This window comes from Callithrix jacchus, chromosome X (genome assembly GCF_049354715.1).
Source record: "Callithrix jacchus isolate 240 chromosome X, calJac240_pri, whole genome shotgun sequence".
Taxonomy (NCBI): domain Eukaryota; kingdom Metazoa; phylum Chordata; class Mammalia; order Primates; family Cebidae; genus Callithrix; species Callithrix jacchus.
This window is the reverse complement of record NC_133524.1, coordinates 103,247,392-103,265,688: the sequence shown is the minus strand read 5'-3', so window position 1 is coordinate 103,265,688 and position 18,297 is coordinate 103,247,392. Positions and strand designations below refer to the sequence as shown.

The 18,297-nt window shown below is 34.1% G+C and overlaps 1 protein-coding gene across 1 annotated transcript in view; it reads right to left on the bottom strand.

The window, feature by feature from the left end:
* Positions 1-18,297, bottom strand: part of RADX (RPA1 related single stranded DNA binding protein, X-linked) — a 57,819-nt gene continuing 39,522 nt past the window's right edge. The window contains exons 12-14 of the mRNA XM_002763144.6: positions 15,187-15,477; positions 7,735-7,902; positions 1-1,301 (exon numbers count right to left, since the gene is read on the bottom strand). Of these exons, the coding sequence (XP_002763190.1) occupies positions 1,171-1,301; positions 7,735-7,902; positions 15,187-15,477 (590 nt within the window). The 3' untranslated portion in view covers positions 1-1,170. The remainder of the gene's footprint in view (positions 1,302-7,734; positions 7,903-15,186; positions 15,478-18,297) is intronic.

Genomic DNA, 18,297 nt, shown 5'->3' with positions numbered 1-18,297 from the left:
TTGTTGCATTTTAACTTCTTTAATAATTCACTTAACATTGTAACATGAGAAGAATCCACTATTTTATTTAACATTTACACACAATTATAAAGAGAAAAAGACTGAACACATTTATGAATAAACTTCAGTATATCTTTAGGTTCATATGCTGCCCAACACATTTAAAGTGTATAGCAAATGAAGTCACAGAACTATAGGGCTACAAGAAAATCCCACAAGTTTATAGCTTAACTGGAATCAGATTTATCTTGATACAGAATAATCTAGAAACTCGTATGATGGTCATTTTGTCTCATCTAACAAACTACACAAATGTCAACCACAGGGTCTTGCAAATGCAGAGTGGCCGTTTACCTTTAAAACGAAGTATAATAGACAACCAGAATAAAATCAGTTCCCATCTATACTATCTTCCATTTTCAATATGAGCATTTGAAATGTTAATATGAGATAAAATTTCACTATTTAAACTCACATTACAAATACTGAAATTACAAATGAATACAGCAAGAATACAGGCATACTGCAGCCTTTGGCTTTAACATCAACACACTGGTGAAAATACTGAGACATTCGGACCACACAAAGTCACAAAATGAAGTGGAAAATCCTTAAGACAATTTAATTTAGCACGCTCATTTTGCAGCTGAGCAAACCAAAGACCAGGGGCAAATAAACCCTAATAATATGTACTTTTGAAAATGATACAAACTACCTTAGTTGTGAGAAGTGCAGGTTGACCACTTTAGAATAGTCTTCAAACTAACAATTCAGAATTTACCATTGTATGTGAATAAAATGGAAAGGATGTTACATCTCCATGAAAAGTTACTCTTGTAAGTTAGGATGGCTTGTACTGAGGCTTTAGAATGAAAGTACACTTCACAAATGGAACATAAATTATTACAAGTCAAGATCATAGTCATATTAGTAAGATAAGTAAGGTAAATTTCCATATACACAAACTTATTTTGAGGATCTTTCTCAATAGTAAATCGAAAATGAAGTGTCTTAGCACCCCAAATACAAGACGAGCATGAAACTGCTTAATAACTTTAGAGCTCATGTAATATTCTTGCTGAAAACAGTTACTGAAATTACCAGCAAAATGACAGAATATATTTAAAGCAGTGCCCTCTTGTAATCCGTAATCATTTCATTTGCTAACTTTTAAGAAGTATTGTCTGGACTATAAATTTTGTGCAAATAGACTTCCACATTATTATTACCCAAATTACAGATGTCCAAGATACCGACGATATGCACTCTATCCAGTTCAGTTACAGCTTTTATAATATCACCTAAAAGTAAAAAGCAGATGGTAAGTACTGTAAAATAGTTAAATATTTACTCGACTTTAGTATCACATAAGCTGATAATTTTTTTCTTACAATATTATCACTGTGCCTTGTCCTCTCCCTCTTCCCTCCAATTTATTACATGCATTTACCAAAATTACACGGCAACTTCTGCATATAAAGGTGAACATGTCAAACAGATATACTAACAATGTCAAGGCATGAACTAGTATTTGAAAGCCATATTTAGTTTTGGGTGTCTGTTTTGTTTTTGGTGGAGCAAAATAAATCTACATATCTTCAAGGTCATTTAGAAGATTCCAAATAAATAGCTTATTGGCACACTTCAAAGAAGTGCAAAGACAAAGTTTTCTATTTTGAAATTTAATTATCAATGTTTTATCCCAAAGATGAAAGGACAGAATAACATACATAAATCTATCAATGTGGTACTTCATATCAACAGAATGAAGGACAAAAACAATATGAACATTTCAATTGATGCTATGCTGAAAAAGCATTTGATAAAATTCAACATCTTTTCATGATAAAAACCCTTAAAAAACGGGGGATAGAAGAAACACACCCCAATGTAATAAAAGTCATATATAACAGACCCATAGCAAGTATTATATTAAATGGGGAAAAAGTGAAAGCCTTTCCTCTAAGATCTGGAACAAGACAAGGATGCCCACTTTCACTAATGTTACTCAACATAGTACTGGAAATCCTACCTAGAGTGATTGGACAGAAAGAAATAAAGGGTATCCAAACTGGAAAGGAAGAAGTTGAATTATCCTTGTTTGCAGATGATATGATCTTATATTTGGAAAAACCTAAAGACTCCACCAGAAAACTATTAGAATGGATAAACAAATTAGGTAAAGTAGTGGGATACAAAATTAACATACACAAATCAGTAGCATTTATATATGTCAAAAGTGAACAATCGGAAAAAATTAAATTAAAATCTAACCCTATTTACAATAGACACACATAAAACTAAACACCTAGAAATTAACCAAAGAAGTAAAAGATCTCTATAATAAAAACTATAGAATACCATGAAAGAAATTGGAGAGGACACCCCCACAAAATGGATATGCATTCCATGTTCATGGATTGAGAGAATTAATGTTGTTAAAATGCCTATACTACCATAAGCAATCTAGAGATTCAATGTAATCATATCAAAATACCAATGACACTATTCAGGGAAATAGAAAACCAAATCCTAAAATTTATATGGACCACAAAAGACCCAGAATAGCCAAAGCTATCCTAACTAAAAAGAACACAACTGGAGGAATCATTTTACCTGACTTCAAATTATACTAGAGTTTTAGTAACCAAAACTGCATGGTACTAGCATTGAAACAGACACAAAGACCAATGGAACAGAATAGAGAACCCAGAAACAAATTCACACACCTAAAGTGGACTTATTTTCAGCAAAGGTGCCAAGAACATACACTGGAGGGTCTCTTCAATAAATGGTACTGGGAAAACTGGATATCCATATGCAGAAGAATGAAACAAGACCCCTATCTCTTGCCATATACAAAAATCAACTCAAAATGGATTAAAGCCTTAAATCTAACACATTGGGCTATGAAACTACTACAAGAAAACGTTGCGGAAAATCTCCATGACATTTGTCTGGGCAAAGATTTCTTGTGTAATACCCTACAAGCACAGGCAACCAAAGCAAAAATGGACAAATGGGATCACATCAAGTTAAAAACCTTCTGCACAGTGAAGGAAACAATCAACAAAGTGAAGAGACAACCTATAGAATGGAGTAAATATTTCAAAACTACCCATCTGACAAAGAATTAATAACTAGAATATATAAGGAGCTCAAAGAACTGTATGCGAATAAATCTAATCGTCCAATTAAAACTGGGCAAAAGAATTAAATAGACATTTCTCAAAAGAAGACATACAAATGGCAAACAGGCATATGAAGATGTGCTTAACATCACTGAACATCAGAGAAATGCAAATGAAATCTTCAATGAGATATCATCTCACCCCAGTTAAAGTGGCTTAAATCCAAAAGAGAGGTAATAAAAAATGTTGGCAAGTATGGGGCTAAAGGGAACCCTCGTGTTAGTGGGAATGTAAATTAGTATGACCACTACGGAGAACAATTTGGAGGTTCCTCAAAAAACTAAAAATAGAACTACGATAGGATCCAGCAATGCCCCTGCTAGGTATATACCTAAAAGAAAGAAAATCTGTAAATCAAAGAGATATCTGCATTCCCATGTTTGCTGCAGCACTTTTCACAATAGCCAAAATTTGGAAATAACCTGTGTCCATCAACAGAAGAATAGATAAAGAAAATATGGTACAGTGGAGTCCTATTCAGTCAGAAAAGATGAGATCCAGTCATTTGCAACATGATTAACTGGAGATCATTATGCTAAGAGAAATAAGCCCGGTATAGAAAGATAAACAACACATATTTTCACTTATTTGTGAGACCTAATAATCAAAATAAGTGAACTCACTGACATAAAGAGTAGAAGGGTGGTTACTAGAGGTTGTGAAGGGTAGCACGGGTGGGGTGGGGAGGACGTGGGGATGGTTAACGGACACCAAAAAAACACAACAGGCTGACTAAAGTCAATAACAATTTAATTGTACATTTAAAAATAACTAAAAGACTACAACTGGGTGGTTTGTAATACAAAAGACAAATGCTTGAGTGCATGGATACTGCTTTTACTCTGATGTAATTGTTATGTATTGCATGTCTGTATCAAAACATCTCATGTATCCCATAAATACATATACTTACTATTTAACCAAAAAATTAAAAATTAAATCAATTTATCAAAAAGATACCTACCCTCATACATTTACTGAAGCACTATCCACAATATCAAGGATGTGGAATCTACCTACATGTCCATCAACAGACAAATGCATAGAGAAAATGTGGTATATATGACCTGTGGAATACCATTTAGCCATAAAATAAATGAAATTATGTCTTTTCCAGCAACATGGGTGGAACTGGAGGTCATTATCTTAAATGAATCAAGCCAGACACAGAAAATCAAATATCTCACATTCTCACTCATAAGTGGTTGCTAAAAATGTGTCAACATGGATGTAGAGAGTAGAATGATAAACAATGGAGATCTAAAAGGTGAGAGGTGGGAAGGGATGATGAGAAATTACTTTATGAGTACAATGTATGTTATTCAGGTAATGGGTATTTGAAAGTCCTGACTTGACCACTACACAATCTATGCATGTCAACAAAATTGCACTTGTACCCCATAAATTTATAGAAGTAAAAATTAAAAGAAAAGGCAAATGTATGTACAAAAATTTAAAATGTGGTATACACATACAATGGAATATTACTCAGTCAGAGCCATAAAAAGGAATGAAAAATAGGCAAATTCCTAGGGATAGAAAGTGGAATAGCTGTTACTTAGGGCTGGAAAGAGGGGAGAATGGGGAGTTAATGTTTAATGGGTGCAGAGTTTCTCTTTGAGATGATAAAAATGTTTTGGAACTGAAGTGATGATGATTGCACAACATTGTAAGTGTACTTAGTGTCATTGAATAGTACATATAAAAATGATTAAAATAGTAAATTTTGATATATATGTTTTATCACAATAAAAATATATCAGTATGTATGGATGAAGCTCTAAAAGTACTGGAAAAAGACAGTGAATTAAAAAAAATGTATTCTTGACCAGAGTGATGTCTGAAGGTGACATAAAACCAGCACCCACAAGATAAGAAATCTAACGTATTTTAGTACATATGAGTAAAATTACTTAACCAAAGCAAATGTCCCATTGAAACAATGTCGAACTGGGTAAAAGTCTTTGTAACATATGATAAAAGGCTTATTTCTTTAATATGCAGAGAGAACTTACCAATTATTAAGAAAGAATAGAGACAAATGAAAGGTAAGACTAGCATAGAAAGCTTATAGAAAGAAAAAATATAAATGGAAAATAAACATATTAAGATTTTAATGCTCAGAAATAATTGATAAATGCAAATCAAATTAATAATATGTTATTTTTGCCTATCTATCTGTCATAGATTAGCAAGACCAACAATATCTAGTTTTTACAAGGGCATGAGTAAAGTGGCACTCTTGCTTTTGGTTCCAGTGAAAATTAGTATAACCATTCTGGAGAACCATTTCACAATATCTACCAAAGTTACATATCTCTTATATAAGTATGCCCGGTGGAATACTATTTAGCCATAAAAAGAATGAAATTATGTCTTTTCCAGCAACATGGGTGGAACTGGAGGTCATTACCTTAAGTGAAACAAGTGTAAAGATTTTATTGACACACACACATATTCATGCAGTACTGTTTGTTAATAGCAAAAACATTTGGAAACAACTAAATGTCTACCAGTAGGGGACTTGTTAAATAAATTTGGCACATCCACACAGTGGAATACTTTGTAGTTATTAGAAAGAAAGAGGTAGCTTTCTCTATACTAATATGAAATATGTCAAAGATATACTGTAAAAGGGAAAAAGCTGGATATAGAATTCATATGTTTACTAATTCTATTTTTACCTAATTATTTGAGAGAGAGAGCAATAGAATACATACTTTCATTTGCAAAAATAATTTCTTAACGGGTTCAAATAATGCTGGTTATCTCCTGAGAATAGAGGAGTGGGTTGGTGGAAAGAGCAGGAATGGGAAGGCAAGGAGGAGAGCTTTCATTTTTACCTGGTACCTTTTTGTACTATTTGAATTTTTAAATTATTAATATGTATGGCTTTTGTAATAAAAAAGAAACTACCTTACAAAGAATGTTTGAAAGATGACACTAGCATTATGCCATGAGCCAACGTATCACATCATTTTTGTAACTATTTTTATCTTTCAGTTTAGAATCATGAAAGGAAAGAAAAAGTTTGGAATTAGATCAGGTTTCAAAATCTAACTTTGTTACTCATGCTAGTGAATCTCTCTGATTTTCAGTCTAGTTATCTATAAATAGGGGATGGTAAGGCTTACCTTGTGAGGTTCTTGTTAGGATTAGTTCTAACTTACATAAAATGCCTAGGCACAGTGCTTGGTACAGAATTAAACGGACACTACTATTATTATTATATTATACATATTATTATTAATGCTATGTCACAAAAATCATGGTGTTCCTCTCAAAATGAATCACTTTGTTTGTGATTACCAAATAATTGTTCTTCCCTGGTGATTTTTGTCCTTCACATATCAAATATTACCTGCGTTGGCAGAAGGGTACCAGGTATTTTTCATACAACCATGTTAGTGACTACTGGAAGAACACTGGCACTAGCACCAAGCAGTTATCTGAGAATGCTGAACTGGTATTTTATATCAATAGTATTATAGACATATAGCAGAAGATATGTGACATAAGTGGATAGTATATGAAACATGAGCATACATGAGTGCACATATATTCAAGCTGCATGTTAGGGCACTAATTAAGAAATGTGAAATTACTGAAAGTCTAAGGAACTCCAACGTAGAAAGTAATACTGCAGTTCAACTAACACGTGATCTCTAAAATGGACTGTGGGAAAAATAAAAAAATCATCTTTTACAAAATTAGATACTCTAGTTCAATTTGCAGCAACTATTACTGCCAATAATTACTTTATCATCAGACACAGCTCATAAGACTTATTCAAAAACAGCATACACTCAAGAGTTTCATCAGCTTAGAAAGACCCGCCACAAAATTCCAAGATAATAAGGCCTTTCTTAAAAGTTATTTTAAATGTAATATCCTGATAAGCTCAATGAAAACTGCTAGAAAATTTACCACATGCTTAGGAATTAGAAATAACAACAACAAAAAAAGTGAATGGGGGTAATTATGATTGGACAGATAATTTTATAGGTACATAGAAACAATTTAGATTTCAGTATATTATGCAGCAACCTAAACAATTAGCTGGTTGAAGAGTTTCACTATTGGGAATACATATGCTCCTAGCAGTTCTCAAAGAATTTATTGCATAGCACTGGAATAATTAAACATTTATAAGAGAAAACAATTTTACTCTACTATACTATGGAGGTATTATAATTTCAGGCAATTACAAGGCAAAATGACAAATTGTGTTGCCTCAGAAAAAGGAAAAAAAGAGTAGAATTTGTACTGCTCCATGTGCATACCACTTATGTCTGATGAAGTAATTATACTTGAAATTATATTATAATATTCTTAATGCCTGACTAGAGTAGAAACAGCTATTCAATTTATTTTAAATACATATTCTCATTTGTAAGTCTTGGGGAACATTTACCAAATAACCCTTTAATTAAAACTACATTAAATGTTAAGGTTAGAACTGTTTACATAATAAAATCTTAAGGTTAGGTCTGTTTATAATCATTTTTTTTTCTGAGTGAAAAGAACACTGAGATTGTTTTACCTGCAACTGCTCTCGAACCTGGCAATCGGTCATTGGCATTTGCATCCTGTGGATATGCACAGCTGTAATTCATGGAGGTCAACAGTGTGTCTATTTGAGATGTTCGAATATCTTCTGGGCAATACATGGGTAGAAATGCAACATCGATTGCTATCTCATGGTTCAGACCTGTTAAAGAAAATTCATACATTATTAAAAGATCAGTGGGTTAGCATGTGGTGCGGATGCCAAATTTGTTGGTTTGATCCCAACATGTTCCAAATAGCTTCAGATCTGAAAAAAAAACTGTGTTTGAAAACTGTAGACTAAACTCTTAGCATTACAATTTATGAATACATGGCATTGGTTGAAAGAGTAGACACTTTAGTGCAACTTTTCACCACTGCTGGAAATAACAGTTCAAAAGGTTTCCTCTACTGATGGAAGATTGGAATCTTACTATACAGGGGATAGCATGGTCATATAAATGAAGACATGTAGAGTGTTTCCTTGGTCATTTAGGACTGGTGCTATTCTGGGGCAGGGGAATTTGGAGATGACTGTTGGTTCCCTTATTGTCATTTGGACTCAAGGATATCTGACTAAAGCAAGGTCAGGGATGAAGTAGTAACTAGGTCCCATCTGTCCTCAAATATAAAAGACAAGGTTCACACACTCACCATTAGGGCCACAAAAGGCTGTGGTAGAAAAAGGGCTAAGGGGGAACAACTAAGGGCTAAGAGGGAATCCTGACCTTTGACTGTCATCTTTTTATGTGGGTCAATGTCAGTTAGGATAGATAAAAAAGATTTCCTAGAAGAAGAAAAAGGTTTTAGCTATGTACGAAAGGATGAGTATCATTTAAATAACAGAGAGGAGAGCATTTCACACATGGCAGGGAATAGCACAAGCCAAAGGTGTAGACCAGACTAAATAGACCATCTTGATTGGAGTAAGGGTAAACAAACACACAGAGCTCAGCTTTAAAACTATGAATTCCATCCAGTTACCCAAATCAGAAACCTGAGAGTTACCTTTAACTCCGCCTTTTCAGTCTTTTCCAGATATTTAGTCATCTAAAGTCTATGACCTTAATATTTCTCTGATTCATCTCTTACAGTGATTCTTAAGTACTGAGTACAGGCTAATGATCCATAAGCAAATCCTTCTCATTAAGCTGCGAACCAATTCAGAAATGCAACTTCTTTGCTTTTTATGGGGAAGTGACATTGAATCTCATATATTTAACTTAGCATATAGATAAGGGCCATTTAGAGCTTTCTAAGGATTACTAAAATTTGGTAGCCATAAACTGGAATAATCATGTTATTTAGAATTATCCAAGAATTCTAATTCAGTATTATAAGAAGCATAGCCACCCCACAACTAGCAATGCTGCAAGACTCATATAAATGTGTACATGCTGGTATCTTATATCCTTGATTCTAATACTAAATTTAAATCAGATATATATCATTAATTTTATTTATTTATTTATTTATTTGAGACGAAGTCTTGCTCTGTCACCTCAGCTGGAGCGCAGCCATGTGATCTGAGTTCACTGCAACCTCCACCTCCCGGGTTCAAACGATTTCCTGCCTCAGCTTTCCAAATAGCTGGGACTACAGATGCATGACACCACGCCCAGCTAATTTTTTTTTTTGTATTTTTAGTAGAGATGGGGTTTCACCATATTAGCCAGGATAGTCTCGATCTCCTGATCTTGTGATCTGCCCACCTCTGCTTCCCACAGTGCTGGGATTACAGGCATGAGCCACTGCATCCAGCCTATTTTTTTTTTAAGGAAAAAGAAAATGCATGTTCTCACTCATAGGCGGGTGATGAACAATGAGAACACATGGACACAGGGAGGGGAGCACTACACACTGGGGTCTCCTGGGGGAAATAGGGGAGGGACAGCGGAGCGGGGGAGCTGGGGAGCGATAGCATGGGGAGAAATGCCAGATGTGGGTGAAGGGGAGGAAGGCAGCAAATCACACTGCCACGTGTGTACCTATGCAACTATCTTGCATGTTCTGCACATGTACCCCCAAACCTAAAATGCAATAAAAAAATAAATAAAAAAGAAAACACTGCATTAAATGTACCATTGGCCATTCCAACTTGCAAAGAAAAAAGGAAGGATGAAACTGAGAAACTATCAGAATTTGGAAATCATGATATTTTCACGACGGTTGACATATTAGTGTGTCATTGATACTATTTTTAGTTGCTTTCTAAATTATAAAATATTGGGAGTTGAGCTTTAGCACTATCAGTGAATTTTTTACTGAGCTGTTTGATTAAAACTAGAGTTCTTGTTGGGCGCAGTGGCTATGACCTATAATTCCAGCACTTTGGTAGGCAGATTGCTTGAGTCCAGGAGTTTGAGACCAGCCTGGGCAACATGGTGAAACCTTGTCTCTACCAAAAATAGAAACACACACAAAAAAAAAACAAAAAAAAAAAAACAAAAACGGGATGTGGTGTGGTGTGTGCCTGTGGTCCAAGCTACTTCAGAGACTGAGGTGGGAGAACTGCTTGAGCCTGGAAGGCAGAGGTTGCAGTGAGCCGAGATTGTACCACTGCACTCCAGCCTGGGCAACAGAGTGATACCCTGTCTCAAGAACAAACAAACAAACAAATAAAAAAACCACTAGCGTTCAAAGTACAAACGTATAAATCAATAGGCCTCAGGGCTTTTGCTTGCTGCTTCTGTGCCTAGAATGGTTTTTCCCCAGCTAACTACATCTCCACCAGGTTTCTGAAATGTTCCTTTCTCCCGGAGACTCTGCTATTTAAAATTTAACCCTTTCCTACTTCAACACTCCCAGCTTCTGTTTTTCTTAGCACCTGTCACCATCTCACACTACTACAGGCTCTCACAGAGCAGGGTTTTTATCTGTTATGTTCACTAACGTAACTTTAGCACTTAGAACAGTGCTAGGCACATAGTAGATGCTCAGTAAATATTTCTTAAATTGACTAAATAAATATACATTTGTGCATTTTATCTATTTTTTAAATACTAGAGTTTAAGACATTTGTGTAAGAGTATTCAAATGCAAATTCATCCATATTCCTGTTACCAATAAATGAACACAAATATCCTGTACAAACTCCAATAAAAATGGCTATGATGTAAGGAGAGTTGTCAAAATAATCTTTTCTAGATTTTGTCAAAATATTTTTTGAAAAAAATTGTCATATGGTTTTTTCTTTTCCTTTACTGTAAAATGCATTTAGAAGATAATTTCAAATTTTAATAGCATTAATTATGACATCAAAGTAATTTAATATGCTATAGTTATACTGAAATAATAAGGCTTTACTCATCTTTATATTTTCTTTTATTAAAGCAGCCAAGCAGGCCAATAGCAGTACCAATTTCTTCCATTCTTGGTATTAGCCTATGGGCTCAGGATCAATTATTTGTACCTCTGGGGTATGCCACCTTCCTTGCTCAAAGCCTATTTGAAAGATTAGTTGAGTAGCACTGGGTTCCCTCAATGTTGGTTCCCTCACCAATTAATGCTATTATTGGGGTTTGTGTCTTTTGACGTCTAAAAGACAAACAGGTCGCCTTCAGAGACTTGGAAGGGCTGGCTGATTTTCCTAATTAAATAAGTCAAATGAAAATTGAGGAGATGACTTTTAATCTTCAATTGACCCATCAGATTTCATGGGTAACCAAATTAGTGTTAGTAGAGCCAATGATACACTATAACATTTGTAAGCTCAATTAAAACTTTTGAAACGTGTGTGCTTATATTTAAGGTGAGAAATAATTCTTAAAATTGGGAAAGACTGACCAAAATATTTTACATTTTGTACTTTGGCTAAGGGCACTGGAAATCTAGCATTACTTCATCTCAATATATTCTATTTAAAGTGTGTGATCTTACATGGTAGGCAATGAACTGAGGTTTTAATGGTTACTATCTATTGATTTGAGGCAAGTGAGATGGCACAGCAAGAATTTAAAGACAAGAACCAGTGCTTCTAGGACAGGCTTCTGACATTGCCACGGTACCAATCCCCCTACCCCCTGCTATCCCTTCCCTAGCCTTCTACCCCCTGGGCCCCAGTGTGTGATTTTCCCCTCCCTGTGTCTGTGTGTTCTCATTGTTCAACACCCACTTATGATTGAGAACATGCGGTGTTTGGTTTTCTGTTCTTGTGTCAGTTTGCTGAGAATGACGGTTTCCAGTTTTGCCCATTACCTAGCAATCCCATTACTGGGCATATATCCAAAGGATTATAAATCATTCTATTATACAGACACATGCACATGTATGTTTATCGTGGTGGTGTTCACACTTTTAAATAGTTAAAAAAACAAAAGAATATTTTATGATACATAAAAACATGAAATTCAAATGTTAGTGTATATAAAGCATTTTTCAAGTAGCCAGGAACATTCATTTACATATGTCAATGGCTGCTTTCACACTAAGCAGCAGAACTGAGTAGTTGCAAGAGACCTTGTATGGTCTGTAAAGCCTCAAACATTACTACTTGGCCCTTTACTGACCAAGTGTTCTGCCTTGTATAAGATATACTTAAATTCATCCTTCAGTTTTAGGATTCTACCTTTTAACAAATAGCACAGTAATAAGAGATTTATTCCTCTCTTCTGAGTTTATTGCTCATGTCCATGCTTAAAATATATATCAACCATTTGTCTGGTTTTATAATACAACTTGGGTTCATACTAGAATCCTAAAATATATGACAAATTCAGCACTTTCACATCTGATATTCAGCTCTCATTCTAAATAGTACGTGAAGTATAGATGTAGATAGTACTTGAATGACTGAAGACATGAATATAGATAGTACATGAAGTATATAATGTCTATACTTCAAGTACTACTTAAAGCATAGTGGTTTTCAACCTTTAATCTACTCCTTTATACCTGATGGACGGGATGTGTTCTTGGCAGGGGCATTCTCTCGGTGGCAATGAGTCTCTCATGAATGGCATTAGACTGGGCTGCTTCTCTTGTATGTATCAGAATCCTAAGACGTATGAGTAGGCCTCTTGTAGATGACTTTGATAAGCTACCCCCTCCTACGAAGACCGTTTGAGAATCACTGGATCCAGTACCATTTATCTCAGCTGTCTAGGTTTTATCCCTATATTAAGTTAAACTATTAGAGAGTGAAGTACTTGGGTTATATAATAATAAAGTGAAAATATATTCCTTTATGGAAATGCTTTATTAAGATATGACTAATGATTATACTGATTAGGTATATTAAAAGGTTGATGCATGAAGCAACTATCTGAAGAGCATTTACATACTTTCAAAAAAAAACTACAGTTGAAGATAACCCATTTGTTATCCTGTGCTACTTACACAATAATTTCATACAGTTAATTCGGACTTGAATTTTGTTTGAGAGAAAAAATAGCAGGGTTCCTATATATAATTGTTTTCGGTGCAACAGATGATATGTTTAGAGACTAAGGAGATCTGATTTCTAATCATGGCCTGGCTTTTACCTAGCCAAGGGTAAGATGAGAAGATATCCAAGTTTCTTTTGGCTCTAAAATTAAATATCTCATTGGGGGAAAAAAAAAACAATAACAACTGAAAAAACCCCTCTGCCTTTCTGTCAGAAAGCACAGAGAAAATTATTGCCAATGGTAGAAATTTTGTTATTTGCTAATATCTAGTAATATCTAGCTTTTGTGCTTCCTTTAAAATGTTCTGTTTTGTTTCATTCATAAATGCCTTATTTTCCACTGTCCTTTAACTATGTAAACCATCCTTGGAAAAATGTAGGATACAAAATGTATATAAAAACAGTATCCATCTAACATGGATTAAAGCTAGTGGCAGAATGATGAAATTTCCTTCTTCACATTTGATTCCTCCTTTTAGCTGATTCATAGCCAAAGCTACACATGTTTATTATTACATGTAATACAGCTGAGAAGTATTAATCAAGCTATTTTCATAGAGCAGTAACATGTTAAAAGTAAGGAAAATATTCAAGTTCTATGTTTCTAGATGAACTCATCATTTCCATGGTTATCTTTTTTTAATTTGTAATTTTTGTGGGTATATAGGGGTATATATTTATGGCGTACATGAGATATTTTGATACAGGCATGCAATATGTAATAGTCACATCCCGGCAAATGGGGTATCCATCCCTTCAAGCATTTATCCTTTGAGTTACAATCCAATTATACTCTTTTAGTTATTTTAAAATGTGCAATTAAATTATTATTGACTATAGTCACATTATTGTGCTAACAAATTGTAGGTCTTATGCATTCTTTCTAACTATTTTTTTATGTCCATTAACCATGATTACTTTTTTCAGTCGATGGGAAATTTTGCTATAATTTTTGTTTCCTAGGTAGAAAACTAAAGTTGATGAACTACTTGAAGAGAACAAGTAATGCAGTCTAGTGAAAAAGCATTTGAAACTTAGGTCTGTGATTGTCTAATGAAGTCAGTGGGAATTCAGACTTTTCATAGATTGTATACATACTCACATGTCTGTACATATTCATATATGAGGAGTTAGGGGAAGAGGGGTTGGGAGAGAATAATAGGGAAAAGAGAATCTTGATAAAGGTCAAGGTAATTTATCCCAGGACTACAAATATTAGCACCATGCTCTCATCAACTGAGCTAACCGGCCAAGATGTTCAGTACTACAAATGCAAAAATCCGTGAACTAAATTGCTCAGTCATTAAGTTAATTTGCTAATATTTGTTTCCTCATTCCTTCATTTTAAGGTAACAAAACCTAGTACTAAGACCTTACTGTGAAACACAAATGTATTGTTTCCTTGACTCTGAGAGTCATTTTAGCTAAAATTTTATTTTTGAATCTTGGTGTGTGTAAATTTTTCATCTTTCAGGAACAACAACAACAACAAAATCTAAGTTTTAAAATGTTTTGACTTTTTAAAATTTCTTTAAGTTCTATAGCTACCTCTAAGGTAAATCAGATTATTTTTATCAGGTAAGGGAATCTTTTCAACAACTTATTTCTAGTCAACCTTAGTTACTTGATTATTTTATTACCTTGAGGGGCTAAACAGGCCTTTTTTTTGTACGGTCTTCTTTTGATTAGCATCCTTTCTTCTCTTTTACTTACACTTTACCCTTTAGTGGTTCAGATGAATGAATAAGCAGAGAATATAGGCAAGAAAGTGGTGGGTAAGGGAGAACAGAAGCCGCCTTAGAAGTAGTCAGATAGGAATGAGGAATATTCCCTTAGTTCTCCCATTCTTCTCTCCCCAGATACTTTCCAAGGACTTGCCAATGTTTAGAAGCACACAATTAGATATTCATTTATTCCATAATTAGTGTTCCATTCTTTTTGTTTGAGCCAAACAAGAACTCCCCTTGCTCTTAATATTTTTGTGGGAAGGGCTTAAAATTTTAAAGCAAAATGGCAGGTATATTTCAAATATGTTAAATTAGTGATATTCAAAAGACTTACCTAGGATGGTTACTTCAAAATGTCCAAGGCTTCGGGCACTCTTAAAATCATCAAGTTTTGGGGGCCTTCCTTCTGGTGGTATATATTTAGAAGGCTGAGAATTATACTGCTGACTAAGAAACTTTCTGTGTTCAAATGTAAATTTCCGTGGAATACTTTCCGGATAAACACGGCTGTAGTGTAGGTGATCTATTAAGCCAAACTTTTTCTCCCTCCACAGCTGACTCTCCCACCTATCACTTATAGTTTTTCTGGCTTTCCCTTGCAAGCTGGGGTTTGTATTTGGTCGACCTGTTAAAGACACAATGAGATAGACACATTTGATCTATAAACTAATCAAGTCGTTCACTGCAAAAACAACAACAACAACACAGATTAATGAGGAATAGTTTAAGTAACTTTAAAAGTCAAACAACCACCTACAAAATATAAAATGAATATATGAAAGAAAATTCTTATTAAAGTGAGAAGTTAAATTCACTTTCAAAATAAACTTTTACTCTAAAATACTAAAGTGACATTGTTTTCTCTGTCGTTGGAATTATGTAGATCTTCATTCTACTTTTTCTAAATGTTCAAAGTGCTCTTAAATAAACATATGTTCTTTATATATTCAGCAATAAATTAAAATTATGATTAGAGATCACTCAGTCTTGGTGGAAATTTGAACCTAAAATAAAATTTTGTCAATCTGTGCTAAAAGTAACCTGAACAAATACAGTTTCTTTCTTTGATACTTCTCTCTTTCCGAGGGTCCACTTAGGGGTTGGGCATGGTTGCTCTTGCTTATAATCTCAGCGTTTTTGGAGACTGAGTTAGGAGGATCACAGGTAGCCAGGAGTACAAGACCAGCCTAGTTAACATAGAGACCTATCTATTAAAAAAAAAAAGTTAAAACAAAACAAAAACCAAAAAACAAAGGGGCCATTTATTTATTACATATGATACTCCTTTCAGATATAAATAATATAAGAAAAACAGAAAGGGAACTAAATTGAGATGAAAGACCCCCTCAATTTTTGTTGTTCTCTATTATCAAGTCAAATTATCATTTATGTATGATTAATCTAACACATTTAGTTTCTAAGGCAGAATTTAATTTACCCCTTATCGATGTGGCTTTGTTTCCCCATCCAAATCTCATCTTGAATTGTAATCCCCAGGGGTTGAGGGACAGACCTAATTAGATGTGATTGGATCGTAGGGGTGGTTCCACCATGGCTGTTCTCATGATAATTAGATAGTTCTCACGAGATCTGATGGTTTTATAAGTGTTTGACATTTCCTCCTACACACACTCTCTGTCTTGCCTGGGGTCATATAAGACGTGCCTGCCATAATTGTAGGTTTCCTGAGGCCTCCCCAGCCATGTGGAGCTGTGAGCCAATCAAACCTCTTTTCTTTATAAATTATCCAGTCTCAGGCAGTCCTTTATAGCAGTGTGAGAACAGACTAATACACGTACACATTATGACATTCGTTTATCCATTCAACAATTACAGAGCACCTATTATGTGCCAGACATTGTGTTAAGGAATTTGGTACAAATAATATTTTAATGAAATAATATACCATGGTAGAATCAGAAATACAGTAAAATCAGAAAAGAATTGCTTTTGGAACAACAGTTCTGCTAGCTGATATAGGCTGACAGCTTCAGAGTTTACCAACATTGCTGACTTGCTTTTTTACCTCTGCCATGGTATTCTTATCCTATAAGAAACCTTGCTGAGGCAGAAGGTGGCTTCAATAGCAATGTTTCAGTATGGCTAATATACTACTTCTGATTATCAGACTTCATTACATATTCCCAGAGTACTTGCTTGGTTTCTTAAGCCTAGCTGGAGGCTTATTGAAAATTTATTATAAGGTAAAGTATTAGTTTGAGCTGTAAGGGAAGATGAAGAAGTTGAACACATACTTCTTACTCACCAGGAATTTAAAGTACTACAATATTATAAGAGAGTTTTTTAAACTAAAAATTCAGTTGATGAACACACAGCCTCCTATGATAATGATTGATAACAAAAGGGATAAAAAAATCACACATGAAAAGATCAAAAGGAATAAATCAAAGCTGAGAAAAAGAGTTAGTAGGATTAAACTGATGATTGGGAAATGACTTCATCTTTTTTATCTTCTAGAAATAAATCTCTCTCAAACCAATAAAAGTACATAATCAGAAGAAAAATTAGTAGCTATTGCAATGATCAAACCAATATTAAACATTCCTGCTTGACTTATTTTAGAATACACCATGCAAAAGAAAAAGTGATGTTATTCTAATTTTTAAAAATTAAGTACTTATGTCTACTTTATAGAAAACAATTACATGATTGATCTGTTAGGAAGAAGCCAGGATATTTTCTATGCATATTTTCTTATTTGAGTGTTAATATTAAGAACTGCCAAGGTACAAATAATGTTTATATGAAAAATTCCTCTAAATAAATATGCTTTATTATTTTTATTTTAGTAACTGGGGACTACAATTACCTACTCAAATTATATATTCATAATTAATTAATAAGAATGAATATGAAATCAATACAGGAGACATTGGCAGTTACTAATTATGAATAGCAAAAAATCAAAGGCAATAAATAGGAAAGATACAAAGTATATCTAGAGCTCAGGTTTTTCTAAAAGGAAGATGAAAAATCATGAACTAGAGTTTTTAAATTTTTTAAATTTTTAATTGATTGTTATTGTACTTTAGGTTCTGGGGTACATGTGCAGATCATGCAGGATTGTTGCATAGGTACATACATGGCAAGGTGGTTTGCTGCCTCCATCCCCTTGTCACCTACATCTGGCATTTCTCCCCATGTTATCTCTCCTCGACCTCCCCACACACCCCCTCACTGTCCCTTCCTTGACCCCCCCCAACAGACCCCAGTGTTTGGGAACTAGAGTATTTTCTTGAATATTAATAAAATAACTACATGAAACATGTTATATTTTAATCCTAATGCATAGCTAAATATAGGTTAATTACTTAGCAAAATTATATTTTTATATTTTATAATTATAATTTTCACTCTATTATTTCAATGATCTATTTTACCCTTATTTCTGGTGAGACTGGTTCAATGTTTTCATGAGGAACAT